This window comes from Leuciscus leuciscus, assembly GCF_965113295.1.
Source record: "Leuciscus leuciscus genome assembly, chromosome: 3".
Lineage (NCBI taxonomy): Eukaryota > Metazoa > Chordata > Actinopteri > Cypriniformes > Leuciscidae > Leuciscus > Leuciscus leuciscus.
The window spans coordinates 53,130,958-53,147,769 of record NC_138727.1 but is presented as its reverse complement, the minus strand read 5'-3'; the positions used below and the strand labels follow the sequence as shown (position 1 = coordinate 53,147,769).

Here is a 16,812-nt window from a genome sequence, read left to right as displayed (position 1 = left end):
CTAACATCAACAAACAATGAACAGCTGGATTTTTATTAACTAACATTAACAAAGATTAATAAATACTGTAACAAATTGTTCATTGTTAGTTAATACATTAACTAATGAACCTTATTGTAAAGTGTTACATAAATTCTATTAATATTTTTAAAGTGATTATAATATGCTGTGACTTTTCAATAACATTTAGTCAATACATTTTAAATACTGCAAACAGAATACAAAAAATTTTGGGTAGCGCAAGCCAATCTGAAAGTGCACAAAAGAGGACAGAATAAGGTATTCATTTCTTAATAATTTCTTGTTTAGCGTCAAAATGAAGTAGGTTGAACAGATTTTTATTTATTTTTATTTTTTATTTTTGCATTTATAACAGTTGTTTTTTGTTTTATTTATTTTTACTAAAAATTAAACTTCAAAATTCCTCCCACATCCCTACTATAAAGTGTCTGCTGTTTGCACTTGCAGATTTCTCATGACAGGAGAGATAGGATCGCCTTCAGGCTGCACAGGATTATGAATGGAGGCTATATTCAACCAGCAGCAGTCACTGTATATGAATACTACTCTATAGGTATGAAACTGATGAAACACTGCAGTAGTCTGACATAAATTACAAAAAAAGATTTGATCAGTTCCCCAGGAAACACAGCACGGTTTGCCAGACCCAACCATAAATGCTTCTCAAATAAGCTGTTTTTGATGGATGTCATGCAAACTTCACAATGTGGAGCGTGTTGAAAATACTTCCTAAATGTTTAGAAAAGGTTATTTTATTCTTCTTTTTTTTTTTTTTTTTTTTTTTTTTTTTAGCCTAGCATTAAATACTGGCCAAATATTAGCAACGATATAACCTACGCAGATCACGCTTTCATCTAACGAAACAAGAAAAAAAAAAAACTTACTCGGTTACTAACGTAACCTCGGTTCTCTCTAGAAGAGGGAACGAGTACTTGCGTAAGATATCTTACGCTAGGGGAAAACCTCTTTTCCTCGAGATATTGAAGCCAAAAATTATCCTTAATTTTGCAATAATGTAAAACGCATTGTAGCAGCATGCAGACATGGGCGAGACAGCTCGCGCGCCCATTGGCTGCTCTGCGGCAACTGCACCAGCCTATCGATAGAGGCTCCTCATGACGTCAGAACCAATGAGGGCGCTTCGCGCCCATTACGTCATGTCCCGCCGAAATCGGGTGGGGCCAGGGCTATAAATACGGCCCAGAGAGGCTGGTTTGGTCAGTTCTTCATCGCTGAAGCGAATCAGAACATGACGCATGCACGGCAAGATACGCAAGTACTCGTTCCCTCTTCTAGAGAGAACCGAGGTTACGTTAGTAACCGAGTACGTTCTCTTACGAGAGGTCTCTCGTACTTGCGTAAGATATCGTACGCTAGGGGAACACAATGTAAAACGCCGTGCGTGCTTGAGACATAACACTAAAGTCCCAAGGGCAGGTGCCCGGGGCTCATACAGTGCCTAATCACAAGGGACTCACAGAGAATCCGGGAAGAGGGGCTAGAATAGCATCATTCCTGTAATATTGAGCTCTGATAAGAGCATGTTATATCAAGTGTTCCACACAGCCAGGGCGAACTCAGCCTGGACTGGTAAATATGGGGGACTTACGTACTGCCCACAGAAGTATATAGGCGATCAGTGATCGACGCTCTAGCAGTTTCAGCATCCCGAGCCGATAGCATTGGGCGGGCAATACTGAAAAATTAAACCGAGAGCAACCTAGCTTGCAAAGCGGGAACCTCGAGGTTATAAAACCTTATAAATGTAGACGGGGAGGCCCAGCCTGCCGCCATACAGATATCTTGCAAGGCAATCCCACTGGACCAAGCCCACGACGAGGCCATGCCTCTTGTGGAGTGCGCTTTGACACCTATCGGGCATTGCAGGCCCTTGGATGTGTAAGCTAGCGCTATAGCATCAACTATCCACCTGGATAGACTCTGTTTTGACGCAGCTAGTCCCTTAGAACGTCAGCTGAACAAAACAGAGAGCTGCTCCGTCTGTCTGAAAACAGATGAGCGAGACACATAGGCTCTTAACGCCCTGACCGGGCAAAGGAAGCCTGCGTCCCCTTCCTCCTCAGATACCGGCAGGGCCGACAGGGAGATAACCTGTGCCCTAAACGGTGTGTTGAGGGATTTAGGAACATATCCGTGCTTTGGTTTGAGTATGACTCTCGAGTCATTCGGCCCAAACTCCATACACGTCGTGCTCACTGAGAGCGCTTGCAAATCCCCTATGCGCTTCACTGAAGCGAGAGCCAGAAGAAACACTGTTTTGAAAGACAAGGGTTTCAGGTCTATTGACTGTATTGGCTCGAATGGGGCACCTTTCATGGCTTCCAGAACCGTGGAAAGGTCCCAAACGGGAACTGAGGGTGGTCTGGGAGGGTTCAGCCTCTTAGCTCCTCTAAGGAAGCGAATGACCAGATCGTTCCTTCCTAATGACTGGCCAAGCGGTGGTTCAGCGAACGCTGCTATGGCCGCCACATAAACTTTGAGCGTGGATGGGGTTCTGCCCTTATCCAGAAGCTCTTGTAAAAAGGAGAGAACCTCAGGCACCCCACAGCGTGAGGGTGAAGTGCCACTCGCTGTACACCAGCTAGTGAACACAGACCATTTTGAGGAATAGAGCCGCCTCGTAGTTGGAGCTCTAGCCTGCGTGATCGTGTTTAACACTCCCGCTGGGAGGTTAACGGGTACCCGTTGATGGCCCACACATGTAGGGACCAAAGCTCCGGGCGAGGATGCCAGATCGAGCCGTTCGCCTGCGAGAGGAGATCCCTCCTCACCGGTATCGGCCACGGGGCGGTACTCGTCAGCTGCATCAGGACTGGAAACCAGACTTGGTTTGTCCAAAATGGGGCGACGAGTAGCACTGGGCATCCGCTCTCCCTGATTCGCTCAAACACCTGGGGTAGGAGCGTGACAGGGGGAAACGCATAGAGCGGGCAGCGGGGCCAGCGTGAGCCAGCGCATCCCTGCTCTTGGAGAAGAATTCCTGACAATGAGCGTTCTCTTGAGACGCAAATAGGTCTATTTCCGCTCTGCCAAATGTCCTCCATAGCATTTTGACTGTCTGTGGATGTAAAGACCATTCTCCTGTCGGCAGATTGTTTCTGGACAGTCTGTCTGGTCCCACATTCAGATGGCCGGGCACATGCGCTGCCCTGAGCGAGCGCAGGTTGTGCTGAGCCCAGACCAGGAGGCGTTCCGTCAGCCTGTGAAGGATTCTGGATCTGATACCTCCTTGGTGATTTATATAAGCCACCACTGACATGTTGTCCGAACGGACCAAGACGTGGTGTCTTTTTATCTGGGGACAAAAGCGCCTCAGCGCGTTGTCGACTGCCATCATTTCCAGGCAGTTTATATGCAGAAGCTTTTCCCGTTCCGACCACTGGCCGAATAACGGTCTGCCCTCGAGCAGCGCTCCCCATCCCGAGGTTGAGGCGTCCGTAGACACCACCTTCACACTCGAGGAAGTCCCCAGGCTTACACCTGACCGGTACCAGTCGGTCACTGTCCAAGGTTTCAGAGCTGCGACGCATTTCTGATCGACCTTGAGGCGCGCGAGACCGGAGGTCCAAGCTCTGCGCGGCGCGCGCTTTCAACCAATACTGCAGCGGGCGCATGCGAAGCAGACCCAGCTGAAGCACTGAGGATGCTGAAGCCATGAGACCCAGCATCCTTTGAAACTTTTTGAGCGGGACTAAAGTGCCGTGGCGAAAAGTCATGCGCTGAATACTTAGTCTGCGCTGCGGCGACAGCTGTGCTGTCATAGACAGCGAGTCCAGATCTGTGCCCAGAAAATATATTTTCTGACTGGGAGACAGTGAACTCTTTGCCCAATTGACTGTGAGACCTAAATTCTCGAGGTGATCGAGTAATATGGTCCTGTGTTATATGAGCTCCGACTGTGATCGAGCTAGAACCAGCCAATCGTCCAAATAATTCAGCACTCGTATGCCTCGGAGCCTGAGGGGTGCGAGCGCTGCATCCATGCACATCGTGAATACGCGAGGTGCCAGGCATAGGCCGAATGGCAGGACTGTGAACTGATATGCCTGGCCCTCGAAGGCGAATCTCAAAAATCGCCTGTGACGTGACGCTATTTGTATTTGAAAATAAGCGTCTTTCAGATCTATCGACATGAACTAGTCCCCTTGGCAAATTTGCGAGAGGATTTTCTTGGTCGTGAGCATTCTGAACTTTTTTTTTTTGGTACCAGAAAATATCTGCTGTACATGCCCCCTTCGCTCTGAGCTTGTGATAGGGGTTCTATAGCCCCTTTGCTCTGTAACTTCGCTATTTCGGCCCGAAGTAGGTGTGCTACTTCCTTTTTCACCATAGTATCGATTCGCGCCGCTTTGCGTTGCGGGCGTCGACCGAACTGTAGCGAATAGCCTCTTTCTATAATGTCTAGCACCCACTTCGAAACCCCGGGTAGCCTTGCCCATGCGTTTGCACGAATGGCTAGGGGTTGAATGCGAAGCGCGCTCTGGTCGCTCAGCGACAGAGGGGCTTCAGTGTGCTGCAACATAAGCGTCGCACTTATGACATTTGAGGCAGGGGGCGCGCTGATAACAGCGGGCAGGATGCCCGCGCTCGACTCCTCTGCGGTGGTCAATCGAGAGGGAGAGGGCTGGGCGAGTCCCGTAAGACCTGTCATGTCTATGTGTGAATGTGGGCGTGGGATAGCGGGCACATTTACAACACTGAGAGCATTGTCTGCCTGAGCAGAGCGAATGCATGTTGGTTTCGTTTTACAGAAACCTTGAGACATGCAGAACGTAGTGTTTGTGGGCACTGGGCAGTGGGCACATTTACCACATTTAATGCGCAATCGATCTGGGTCGATTTCATGTGCGCGAGCCCTGTGTGACGGGCTGTGTTTCTGTGTAGGAATGACGGCAAAAACAATTTTTTTTTTTTTTTTGCCGGTAGACCCGGGGATCGAACACAGGTCTCTCGCGTGAAAACCTGAGAATCTGCCACTGGGCCACAGGGGAAGACACAAAGGCTTTTATATAGCGCGAATATTATCAGAGAAACCTGTGTTTCTGTGTAGGAATGAGCACTGGGCATTTTGTCTACACTCATAACACCATCGGCCGTGGCCGGAACACCAGAAAATACACTCTATGGGATTTATCTGGGTAGCCATAAAGCGGCGTTTGTGTGCAGGCAAGCGGGCTGTGTCGCCGACTTGTTTACTGCAGAATACACTGGAACAGTCGCATTTGCTGGAACTGAACGAGCGAGAAGTTGCCATAGAAACAGAGAGCGTCAACATGCTGGCGTTTGTTTGCAGGCGTGCGTGCATTACAACAGGCTCGCTCACTGCAGTATGACATTTCCAGTCGCCCAAACTTCAGAGGGGAATGAGAAATAGAATTCGGCCCGGCCGCAGCGGGACATTAACACTCTTTTCTCCTTTCACCAGTGACGCACGGGAACCATAGAAACGGTGTTTGGGTGCAGGCGAGTGGGTTGTACAACGCGCTCGTTGGCTGCAAAATGCACATCTGCAGTCGCCTTTCAGGGAACTGACAGAGCGAAGCATTGAAGGCATAATTAATCTGCCGTTAGACCGAGATTCGAACTCCGGTCTCTCGTGTGAAAAACCAAAGATTCCGCCACTGAGCCACAGGGGGGAACACAAAGGCTTTCCGATGCACGAGCATATAAGAGCGTCAACATGTTTTCTTCGGCGTTTGCTTGCCGGCGCTGCAATATTTATATTTCCAGTCGCCTGATCAGGGAACTGAGAAATGTGTGAGAAGTTTCAGGTCAGTCCAGCCTCGGCGGGACTAAAACGCTATTTTCTCCTTTCGCTGGTGATTGACGCGTGAATGGGGCGCAGAGGCAGGGTAGCTTTCTTGTACGTAAAGAAAAACTAACCCCGACCGTCCGCTTCCAGCCTCCCCTGTGAACGGCGCATTTTGCGCGGCTCGAACAGAGGGAGAGAGAAAGCTAGCCCCGTGACCGTCCGCTCCTGACATCCCCTGTGAACGGCGCGGTTTGCGCGGCTCGAACAGAGGGAGAGCAGGTATCATCCTCCAAGCAGGCAAGGCAAGCGGGCGCACCGGCGAGCTTTGCGGGTTGGGGGGGAAAGGGGCGTCTTGAAAAAGACGCCCGGCTCTTTTAGTGCAATGAGAGTGTGTGTCGCGGCGGCGAACACACACACATACACAAAACACAGTAGAAGAGAAAAGGATATGTACGCCGGAAAGCGTCAGCAGAAATGGCGACTGAAGGCGGCGAGATGTCGACCAGCAGCTTCAGATGCACTAATCCCGCTGGGTGCTTGACTCAGACGGCGCGGCTTTCTCTCAGGATCCAGCGATGCGAAGGCCCGCTGAAGAGATGAAAAACTGACCAAACCAGCCTCTCTGGGCCGTATTTATAGCCCTGGCCCCACCCGATTTCGGCGGGACATGACGTAATGGGCGCGAAGCGCCCTCATTGGTTCTGACGTCATGAGGAGCCTCTATCGATAGGCTGGTGCAGTTGCCGCAGAGCAGCCAATGGGCGCGCGAGCTGTCTCGCACATGTCTGCATGCTGCTGCAATGCGTTTTACATTATTGCAAAATTAAGGATAATTTTTGGCTTCAATATCTCGAGAAAAAGAGGTTTTCCCCTAGCGTAAGATATCTTACGCAAGTACGAGAGACCTCTCGTAAGAGAACGTAAGGTTTAAACTGTCATTGGCGCACGTGTGTGTGTGTGTGTGTGTGTGTGTGTTAACCATGTTTGGTTACAAATGTGTACCCACAACTGAGTTAACATGACAAAAACTCTTAAAATCTCCATTTACGGACGTCTTCATTTGTAAAACCGGTATAAAATAAGGTAAATAATTATCTTTTTTATTGTAAAAATGCAGAAAGTTTTCTGTTAGGTTACAGTTTGTAGCTGTATGAAAACAAGAAGTAGGCAAGTAGCCTATGCAACGTCCCCGTGTGTGTGTGTGTGTTTGGTAGGCTACTCACGGAATCCTCGCGATCGCTGGAAAGAACAAAACCACTATTACCAGAAGAAAAACGAACACAATTAAACTTAAAATTGTCTTTTTGTTGCCAGCTAAAACCACAGTGCTCTCTTGAGATATTTCTCTCTTCCTTCTGCTCTTCACAGCGCGCGCGTTCATATCGGCTTATTTACATATTTTTCCCACTGGCAAATCCAAGTGTTTTTTTGCTTTGTTTTTTTTACCACACATAATTTGCATTACAATAGTAGGTTCATAAAGAAAAAGTAATAACTATTTTAAAATGATGATTAACTCTGCATGTTAAAGTCCCATTCAATTCATGATTACAGTAAAAGATGTTGTAAGTTTATTGATTATTTTACCTATTCATGACTTATTTGGATATTATTTTCATGGCTGACTGCTATATCTCAGATTCTACAACACAATAATCACTAATCACAAAAAAACCATGTGTTGTCATGATTCCTCAATGTTTAGAAAATCGCTGTGTGAAGTTTTATCATCCGACCCGGAAGGAAGGGGCTCTTCAAAAAATCTGTAAGAATGATGTCTGTCAGTGTGCCGAAGGTAACGTGCATTTTGTTTTCATGAAAGTTTAAGTAAGTTATGCTGTTAATCTACAGCAGGTTCATTTATCTGTCTATTGCTGATACAGAAAACTGCAGTCTTCAACGGAAGGAGAAAATTCAAGAGGCTCAGCGTAATAAGAAAGCATGTGAACCAAAAATAAATTACGGTAATAAATTATGAAAATTTTGTTTTTTTGTAGAGACAACACACTGCAGCTAATGAGAATGTCTTCAGCATATATACTTATAATTTTTTACAGTTTATAAAGCTGTTCTGGTGAGTGAAGATGACGACGCTTCAACAGTTTATTACAATATGAGGATTGAAACTGCCCTCAAAAAAGGTATAATTCCACACTCCAACCACTATGTGTATACATTTGTAAATGATGTCGATTTAAAGATTAAGTTTCCCACTTATTTCAGCAACAAGTTTAAAGCGATATACAAGCGATGTTCTGCTGATATCTTGTTTAAGTTTAATAACCCACAGTAAATAAGCTACTCACATCTGGCCTTTACAGTATTTTGGGAGAAACAAATTAGATTTGTTTTAGTAGTTTTGTGCCAGTACAAACTTGGAGCCTCAAACATGTCACCAAACTTGTGTATTTGTGTTACATACAGTATTTAAATGTTGCTTATCTGTGTAGAGCTGGAAAACGATGTGGAGGGGAAGCGGCGCACTTTCACCGTACAGATCTCATGCAAAGAAGCGTTGGATCTGAAGCGGGGTGAGAGCTATCTGATCATGGGCCAGTCTGAGGATGTACAACTGGAAGGTGGAAAGTAAGTGCACTTGACCTGTGGTTCAAAGCGTGTGTGTCCTGATCTGTGAAAATGCCTGTATTCATGAGAGAGCGTGAGAAATGAAAGACTTTTTGAATGGTTAGTGTGCAATCACATTATTTGTAGACAATAACTACAATTAAACATTAGTTGGGTAGTTAATTGTGCCTGCTTGTTATTTTGAAACCACCATTTGCATTTGTTGTACAACTCAATTCACTGAAGGAAGTATACAAGCCTGGTAATGTTGCAAACATGACAAAAAAAGTGCATAGTGTAGTTCCCATATTGTGCATTTACACTGCGTAAAAAAAACAAAACAAAACATTGTACTGTAGCTATCTGTATTCATAATAAATAAATGCTGCTCTCATGTTCATTAGAAAATGCACAGAAACAATCTCATTAAAAAAACATGCTAGCAAAGTGTTAAATCACACTAGAAACATGTTGGCAACATGTTAAAACATGTTAGCAATGTGTTAATTTATGCTAAAATCATGCTAGCAACAAGTAAAACATGCTAGCAATGTGCTAAATCATGCTAGAAAATGTTAAAGTCCCCCTGTAATCAATAATTTTTCCCTTAAAACTCATCTTTGATCACCAAAATTACATATTTAAAAGTTTTTACCTTGGGAAAAAAAAAATCGCCATGCCTTGAAGTAGCTTGAATGTTACTCAACACCTTTGACTCATTTAGTATACGTGCTTCTATGAATATGTAAATGAGCCCCGCCTCCACTCACTCACTCAGCTCAGAGATCCACTGGTTGACGATCACACGTTGATCTGATTGGTTACAAGGTACTGTAGTTTGTGACGTCAGAAACACCAGTGATTTCAAACCGTGTTTTTGAGACTGTCTTTGGTTCACTGCAGTTTTAAGGAGAAAATACTCAGAAATGGTGTTGACTTATGAATTTACACATGGTTTGTCTTAAAGCATATTGAAAACATCACATAGACATATAAACAACTTTAAAAGCTGGATTTTTACCACAGGGGGACTTTAATAACTAAATCATGCTAGCAACGTGCCTAGTCATGTTAGAAAAATGCTAAGTTGTTGTACCACAAGTGGATTCTACTGAAAGAAGAATGAAAGAAATGTTAGACATTTAGATTTTGAAGAATAATCAAGGACAAAGGATTCAATTGATTCGTTTTAGTTTGTCATAAGACCTTGTTTAACATGTACTTCCTCTGCTTCCTCTTCAGCGGTCGGTACGCTCTGGGCGAGAGGACCTGGGTGGAGTTTTGGCCCAGTTTGGAGCAGAGCAAGACGAGCGCTGAACTCAAAGAAAAATACGACGGCATGTTGAGTCTCCAGCAGGATCTGCGCTTCGGCTGCAGATAATCAGTCAAAGCGGCCCTAATGCCAGACTACAGCTTTTGATGACAAGATCATATTACAAAACTCAGGATAGCTTAATTTTCAACTTTCATTGTGTTAATTTTGACTGTTGCTTTTTTTTTTTTATAACTATCCTGTTACTCAGCAAATTAAATAATGTATACCAGCTTGACTTACAATGTCCATAATAAAATAATTCTAGCAAGGTCATCCATTCTGATTACTGTCCCAAAACAATACATTTTTAGAGGGTACTGATTTAAAGGGGTCATGAACTGGATTATTTTATTATTTTATAATGTTTGCTGGGGTGCCCTTATAATGTTAGTATGATTTTTACATCAAAAAATTTGGAAGGAAGTGTGCATTAGTGTTTCATAATTTAGAAATAAAAGGCTTTTTTTATGGCCTGATTTTAGCCTCTGATTTGAACGCTCTGTTTGAAGGGGCGTGTCTGTGTGAGACTTCAGTATAAATGCCTGTCATTGGCTAACATGTTTGCAATATGAAATAGCTAAGTATTACAAGTGGAACTCTCTCGAAAACTTTTACAAAGTTTTTACTATTATTAGAAATCACTGATCACAGATCAGACATTAGAATAGACAACTTGAATGAACTTGAAAATGAACTTGTTACAACCATTCTAAACTTTCTATTGAGCATTATTTGTGCTCAGTGTCACTATGAGGTGATGAACTTCAGACTGAAGTGCTGTGTTAAACGCTAATGCACACTTCCTTCCAAAGAAACTTCCTTTTACATCCTGCTGAGCTTGAATTATTGGAAAATTACACAACATAAAGTTCATCACACAACATAAGGTTGCACATATTATATTATTTATAATTTTCAACATAGAGTAACCTTATGTTGTGTAATTTTCCAATATTTCAAGCTCAGCAGGATGTAAAAGTAAGTGGACGATAGCTTTTACAGTCAGTCGGGTCCTTTTCTTTTTTAAGTATAAGTGTGATAATTGCTTGGTTTAAAGGGTTAGTTCACCCAAAAATGAAAATTCTGTCAGTAATTACTCACCCTCATGTTGTTCCAACCCCGTAAGACATTCGTTCATCTTCGGAACACAAATTTAGATATTTTTGATGAAATCTGACAGCTGGATCACTTCTCCATAGGCTTCTAAGGGACTGAAAGTTGCTGGCCCAGAAAAGTTATTAAAGAGATCGTTAATATAGTCCAAGTGACTACAGTGGCTCAATCTTAAGTATATCAAGCGACGAGAATACTTTTTGTGTGCAAAAAAAATAAAAAAATAACGACTTTATTCCACTATTCATTTCATTCTCTCTGGGCCTCGAGTTGGTTCACGTAGTGTTTTTGCGCAGCGCGTCAGTGTTGTACGTGACAGGCATTACACACATAACCAGCGTCGGTGAGCCTACGTGGTGACGTGTAACACAGACGCGCTGCGCTTAAACACTACGTGAACCAACTCGAGGCCCAGAGAGAATGAAATGAATAGTGGAATAAAGTCGTTATTTTATTTTTTTTTCGCACAAAAAGTATTCTCGTCGCTTGATATACGTAAGATTGAGCCACTGGAGTCACTTGGACTATATTAACGATCTCTTTAATAACTTTTCTGGGCCAGCAAATTTCTGTCCCTTAGAAGCCTATGGAGGAGTGATCCAGCTCTCAGATTTCATCAAAAATATCTTAATTTGTGTTCCGAAGATGAACGAATGTCTTACGGGGTTGGAACAACATGAGGGTGAGTAATTACTGACAGAATTTTCATTTTTGGGTGAACTAACCCTTTAAGGAGGGAGGTTATTTGCCAAATTCAAATGCTTCTGCAAGCATATTTTCAAATAATGGTAATATGTCTTCTGCATAACATAAAACAAATTCTGCTGTAAAGTATCCTGTGAACTAATAGGTAAATCCAAGTCCTACTGTTGTGAGACACTCAGCTTTGGAAGGTATAATTTGTTGATAAATGACATTATCTCTTTGTCTGTGGCAGACAGTTTTCAGATGTATAAAGATTTATATAAAATTTCTTGAATACATCATTTATTTCCCTAGATTTAGTTGCCAGGCTTCCATCCCCAGTCGTCACTGCTGCTACCGAAGATTTGGACTCTTTTTGTTTAATGTACCTAGCCAAAAATGTCCCTGCTTTATCCCCCGATTCAAAAATAGTCTGCCTGGCCCTGGACAAAAGATATTCAGTTTTTTGGGGGGGATATTATAATATTATGTTCATATTTAAAGTGGGTCAATTCTTTTAAAATAGATTCAGATATATTCCTTTTTGATTTAGCTTCAGTGTTCTTAATTCTCCTTTCTGTGAGTTTAGCAGCATTGACCTTCTTCTTATGAGAAGAATATTGAATAATAAATATATATGCCCTTAGAAAGGCCTTCATGGCCTCCCAGGCCTCTATGGCAGAGGGAGCTGTGGGGACATTGGTCTCCAAATATAGCCTAATCTGGGCTTGAAGATCTTCCTTGAATCCCACATCTTGTAATAAAGATGAATTAAAACGCTTTCTGTTTCCTGATATGGGGTCATTTGTAGTCTGACCATGGTATGGTCTGTTAACAGAATGCTATCAATTAAACAGGATAGTGTGGCAGGCAGCAAGGAGCTAGAAATTATTTTTAAAAAAAATAAAAAAAATAATCTTGAATAGACTTTGTGGGCTCCTGAGTAAAAAGTATAATCTCTGTCCGTTGGGTGGTAAAACCTCCACACATCTGCTAGACCCATAGATGAACACATTCTTTTAACAAGCAAAACAGAGTCAGGCATTCTACTTAATGTTGGTTTACTTCTATCAAGGATTTGATCTAAGACAACATTGAAGTCTCCTCCCAGAATTATGGTATACTGTCCAATATCATGCAACTTACTTTTTAAGTCTACGAAAAAATGAGGGTGATCAACATTGGGTGCATATATATTGGCCAGTATCAGAGTATGTCCTTGTATCTCTGCTAGTATTATAATTATTTTGCCCTCCTCATCTTTAACCTCCCTCCTGAGCCTGAACTGTAAGCCTTTGTTAATTAATATAGCTACTCCTCGACTTTTAGATGACCCAGTGCTAAAGGACACGTGTCCTACCCAGTCCCTAAATAATTTAACTGATTCCTGGGGACAACACTGTGTTTCCTGCAAGAATACCACATCTTGTTTTTTAGTTTTCAGATGTTCCAGTATTTTCTTCCTTTTAATTGGACAACCCAGGCCATTCACATTCCAGGTTGAATAACATAATGTCCTCCCACTGCTAGCCATAACTTTCAATGTATGTTAAACATGAGTTAATTTTGACTGTTGCTTTTTTAAATAACTATCCTGTTACTTGGCAAATTAAATAATCTATACCAGCTTGATATACCAACAATGTTACAATTTCTTACAAATCGTACAAAGCAAATTTCCTAATAAAAGAAGTCTAGCAAGGTCATCTATTCTGATTACTGTCCCAAAACAATAAACTTTTAGAGTGTACTGATTCAATATTGATTCTGAAATGCACATATTATATTATTTATAATCTTCAACATAGAGTAACCTTATGTTGTGTGATGAACCTTATGTGTAATTTTCCAATAATTCAAGCTCAGCAGGATGTAAAAGTAAGTTTCTTTGGAAGGAAATGTGCATATGTGTTTAACACAGCACATCAGTCTGAAGTTCATCACCTCATAGTGACACTGAGCGCAAATAATACTCAATAGAAAGTTCAGAATGGTTGTAACAAGTTCATTTTTAATGCTTATCTTTGTTTTGTTTTTTTGTTTTTTTTTACAAAAAGATTCATTAATGTTTGAAGTCATTTTGTGAGTAACTATATGAAGTATGAACCCAACATGTTTGACATTTATAACATTTATGTTGTGAAGATGTACAGTGCATCAAAGTTAGAATTTTTGTTGGTCAGCAATATGTAAATTCTAGGGGAGGTTCTCTATATTAAACCCTGCACTCATTCTCCTAAAGTCCACAGCTCAACTGACAAGAAGGCAAGGCAAGGCAAGTTTATTTATATAGCACATTTCATACACAATGGCAATTCAAAGTGCTTTACATAGAATAAATTAAAATAATAAAAAGAAATAAGAATAATTAAAACAGTTTAGAAAAATAAAATGAAATACAGTACAGTACAGTACAGTACAGTCAGACGAACAGTGGCACAGTGCTCATTCAGTAAATGCACAGCTAAACAGAAGTGTTTTGAGTCTGGATTTGAATGTGACCACAGTAGGAGCACCTCTGATCTCTTCTGGAAGCTGGTTCCAGCTGCGGCTGGCATAATAGCTAAAAGCGGACTCGCCATGCTTAGAGTGAACCCTTGGTATTTCTAGATGATATGATCCTAATGATCTGAGTGATCTGTTGGGTTTATATTCAGTGAGCATATCTGCAATGTATTGAGGTCCTAGGCCATTGAAAGACTTATATACCAGTAATAATACTTTAAAATCAATCCTAAATCTAACTGGGAGCCAGTGTAAAGACCTAAGGACTGGTGTGATATGTTCATATTTTCTGGTTCTGCTCAGAATCCTGGCGGCAGCGTTCTGTATGAGCTGCAACTGTCTTATGGTCTTTTTGGAAAGGCCAGTGAGGAGTCCATTACAATAATCCACCCTGCTGGTGATGAAAGCATGCACAAGTTTCTCTAAGTCTTGTCTGGAAACAAAGCATCTAATTCTTGCAATATTTTTGAGATGATAGTATGCTGATTTAGTTATTGCTTTGACATGACTACTGAAACTAAGGTCTGACTCTAGTGTCACACCAAGATTCTTGACTTGATTTTTAGTTGTTTGACCCCTAGAGTGAAGGTATGCGTTCACCTTGAGAACTTCCTCTTTGTTTCCAAACGCAATGACTTCAGTTTTATCTTTGTTTAACTGAAGAAAGTTTTGGCACATCCAACTGTTGACTTCATCAATGCATTGGCACAGGGAGTCAATTGGGCTGTAATCGTTAGGCGAAAGGGCTAAGTACAGCTGTGTGTCGTCTGCATAGCTGTTGTTGTGAATTCTTTAACTTTTATTTCTTTTAGTATTATCTACTGCTTTATTCTATATATTTTAAGTTTATTCTATTATGTAGAATACTTAGTATATGGAAGTATTTAGTACGCAATCTCATTGGATGCTTTTTGGCGTAAGTGACGCGTTCTTCATTATGCATACAGACCGGTCAGAATATGACGTGTTTTCCACCAGTGCAGCATCTTTGAGTGCAGGACAAAAGTTATTGACAAAGTGAGTTTATTTCCTAACTTTATGTTCGTAATACTGAATGGTTATGCTGCTGATATTATATTTAACATTAAGCCTGTAATTCGCGGGTGTTTCGCGATCTTTATGTATATTAGTTCGTCAGGTTAAACGCACGTGAAAGTGCCGCTAGCATCGTGGCTTATCTTGCTAACATTGACAATAGGCTACCTCGTTTAACTATGTGTATGCATCTGTATAAGGATATTCTATATTTATTATACTTTAATAACATAACGAGGACGCTGTATAATGTAGTTTAAGTTGTTTATATGCTCTGTTATATTCTGTTTGCTTGTTTATTATTTGGCTAAACACTTTGAGAGAGCTGTTGAAATAGTTTAATTAGTAATGTACTGTTTATTACAGCAGTAGCTTATGTGAGTATGTTTATTTATCATTTAGCTAATTAATTATGTTTATTGCAGAAACTACCTCCAATGTATAATGTTTATATGGTGAAAACCTGCACAGAATAAAAGGTGGAAAAGATATGATGACTCCTACTCCTACTCTCTGATCAGAGTACTGAAGTGGTTAAGCACATTAAAGAACTGGCATTCAGTGGGGCAATCCCCAACAGCTGTGGTAAGCAATTTGGTTCTTTCTCATTATTTGGCTCATTGGGAGCATATGGTTGAACAGGAGTGGCGCAAGAATTGAGCCTTGAGGGACTCCGCATGTCATGGATGTCCACTCAGACTTATGGTCTCCTATACTCACATAATAACCTCTCCCATCTAAGTATGACCTGAACCATTTTAGGACTATCCCAGAAAGCCCCACCCAGTTTTCCAGCCTGTCAAGAAGTATGTTATGATCAACAGTGTCAAATGCAGCACTGAGGTCGAGTAGTACCAGCACTGATAATTTGCCTGAATCAGTATTTAAGCGAATATCGTTTATTATCTTTATGAGCGCTGTCTCTGTGCTGTGATGCGGTCGGAAACCAGATTGAAAATTGTCAAAGTATCCATTCGAGCTTAAGAATTTGTTCAGCTGATTAAAGACAACTTTTTCAATGATCTTGCCTATGAAAGGAAGATTTGAGATCGGTCTATAGTTGCTTAATATGGTCTTATCCAGATTGCTCTTTTTCAGGAGGGGCTTGACAACTGCAGTTTTTAGGGAGTTTGGAAAACTCCCAGAAAGAAGTGAGGCATTTACCACTTCTAGAAGATCTGCTTCTAAACTGTTTAACACACTTTTGAAAAAAGATGTGGGAAGTGTGTCAAGGGCGCATGTTGATGTTTTAAGGTGCTGTACGATTTCTTCCAAAATTTTGCCATCAATTTTTTTTAAATCAGACAAAGTTACTACTTTCTCAGGTGGTCTGATCTGTCTGACCCCAGCGCAACTCAAGGATGTGCTGATCATCTTTCTGATGTTATTGATTTTCTCAGAGAAGAAAGAAGCAAACTCACTGCACTTGTTGTCTGAGAGCATTTCACTGGGAATCTGGCTTGGGGGGTTTGTCAGTCTCTCTACAGTAGCAAAAAGTGTGCGTGTGTTGTTTAAATTGCAGTTTATAATATTTGAGAAGAAAGTCTGTCTAGCTTTGCCTAGTTCTATATTGAAAGCATGCAGGCTGTCTTTGTAGATGTTATAATGGACTACAAGTTTTGTCTTCCGCCACATGCGCTCTGCTTTTCTGCATTGTCTTTTCATATTTTGCACTGCTGTTGAGTTTCTCCAAGGTGCTTTTTGTCTGCCACTCTTCTTCCTGACTTTCACAGGAGCAATATCATCAACTGCACTTTTAACTTTTGAGTTAAAAGAATCAAGGAGAAAATCAACAGAGTCA

At 41.8% G+C, this 16,812-nt stretch overlaps 1 protein-coding gene across 1 annotated transcript in view; it reads left to right on the top strand.

Annotated features, from left to right (window-relative positions):
• LOC309494714 (uncharacterized protein) overlaps nt 1-9,947 on the top strand; it is a 58,623-nt gene extending 48,676 nt beyond the window's left edge. Inside the window, exons 77-82 of the mRNA XM_082164125.1 lie at nt 469-574; nt 7,500-7,589; nt 7,678-7,758; nt 7,852-7,935; nt 8,245-8,380; nt 9,602-9,947. Coding sequence (XP_082020251.1) covers nt 469-574; nt 7,500-7,589; nt 7,678-7,758; nt 7,852-7,935; nt 8,245-8,380; nt 9,602-9,740 — 636 coding nt within the window. The 3' untranslated portion in view covers nt 9,741-9,947. The remainder of the gene's footprint in view (nt 1-468; nt 575-7,499; nt 7,590-7,677; nt 7,759-7,851; nt 7,936-8,244; nt 8,381-9,601) is intronic.
• Nucleotides 9,948-16,812: the final 6,865 nt, after the last annotated feature.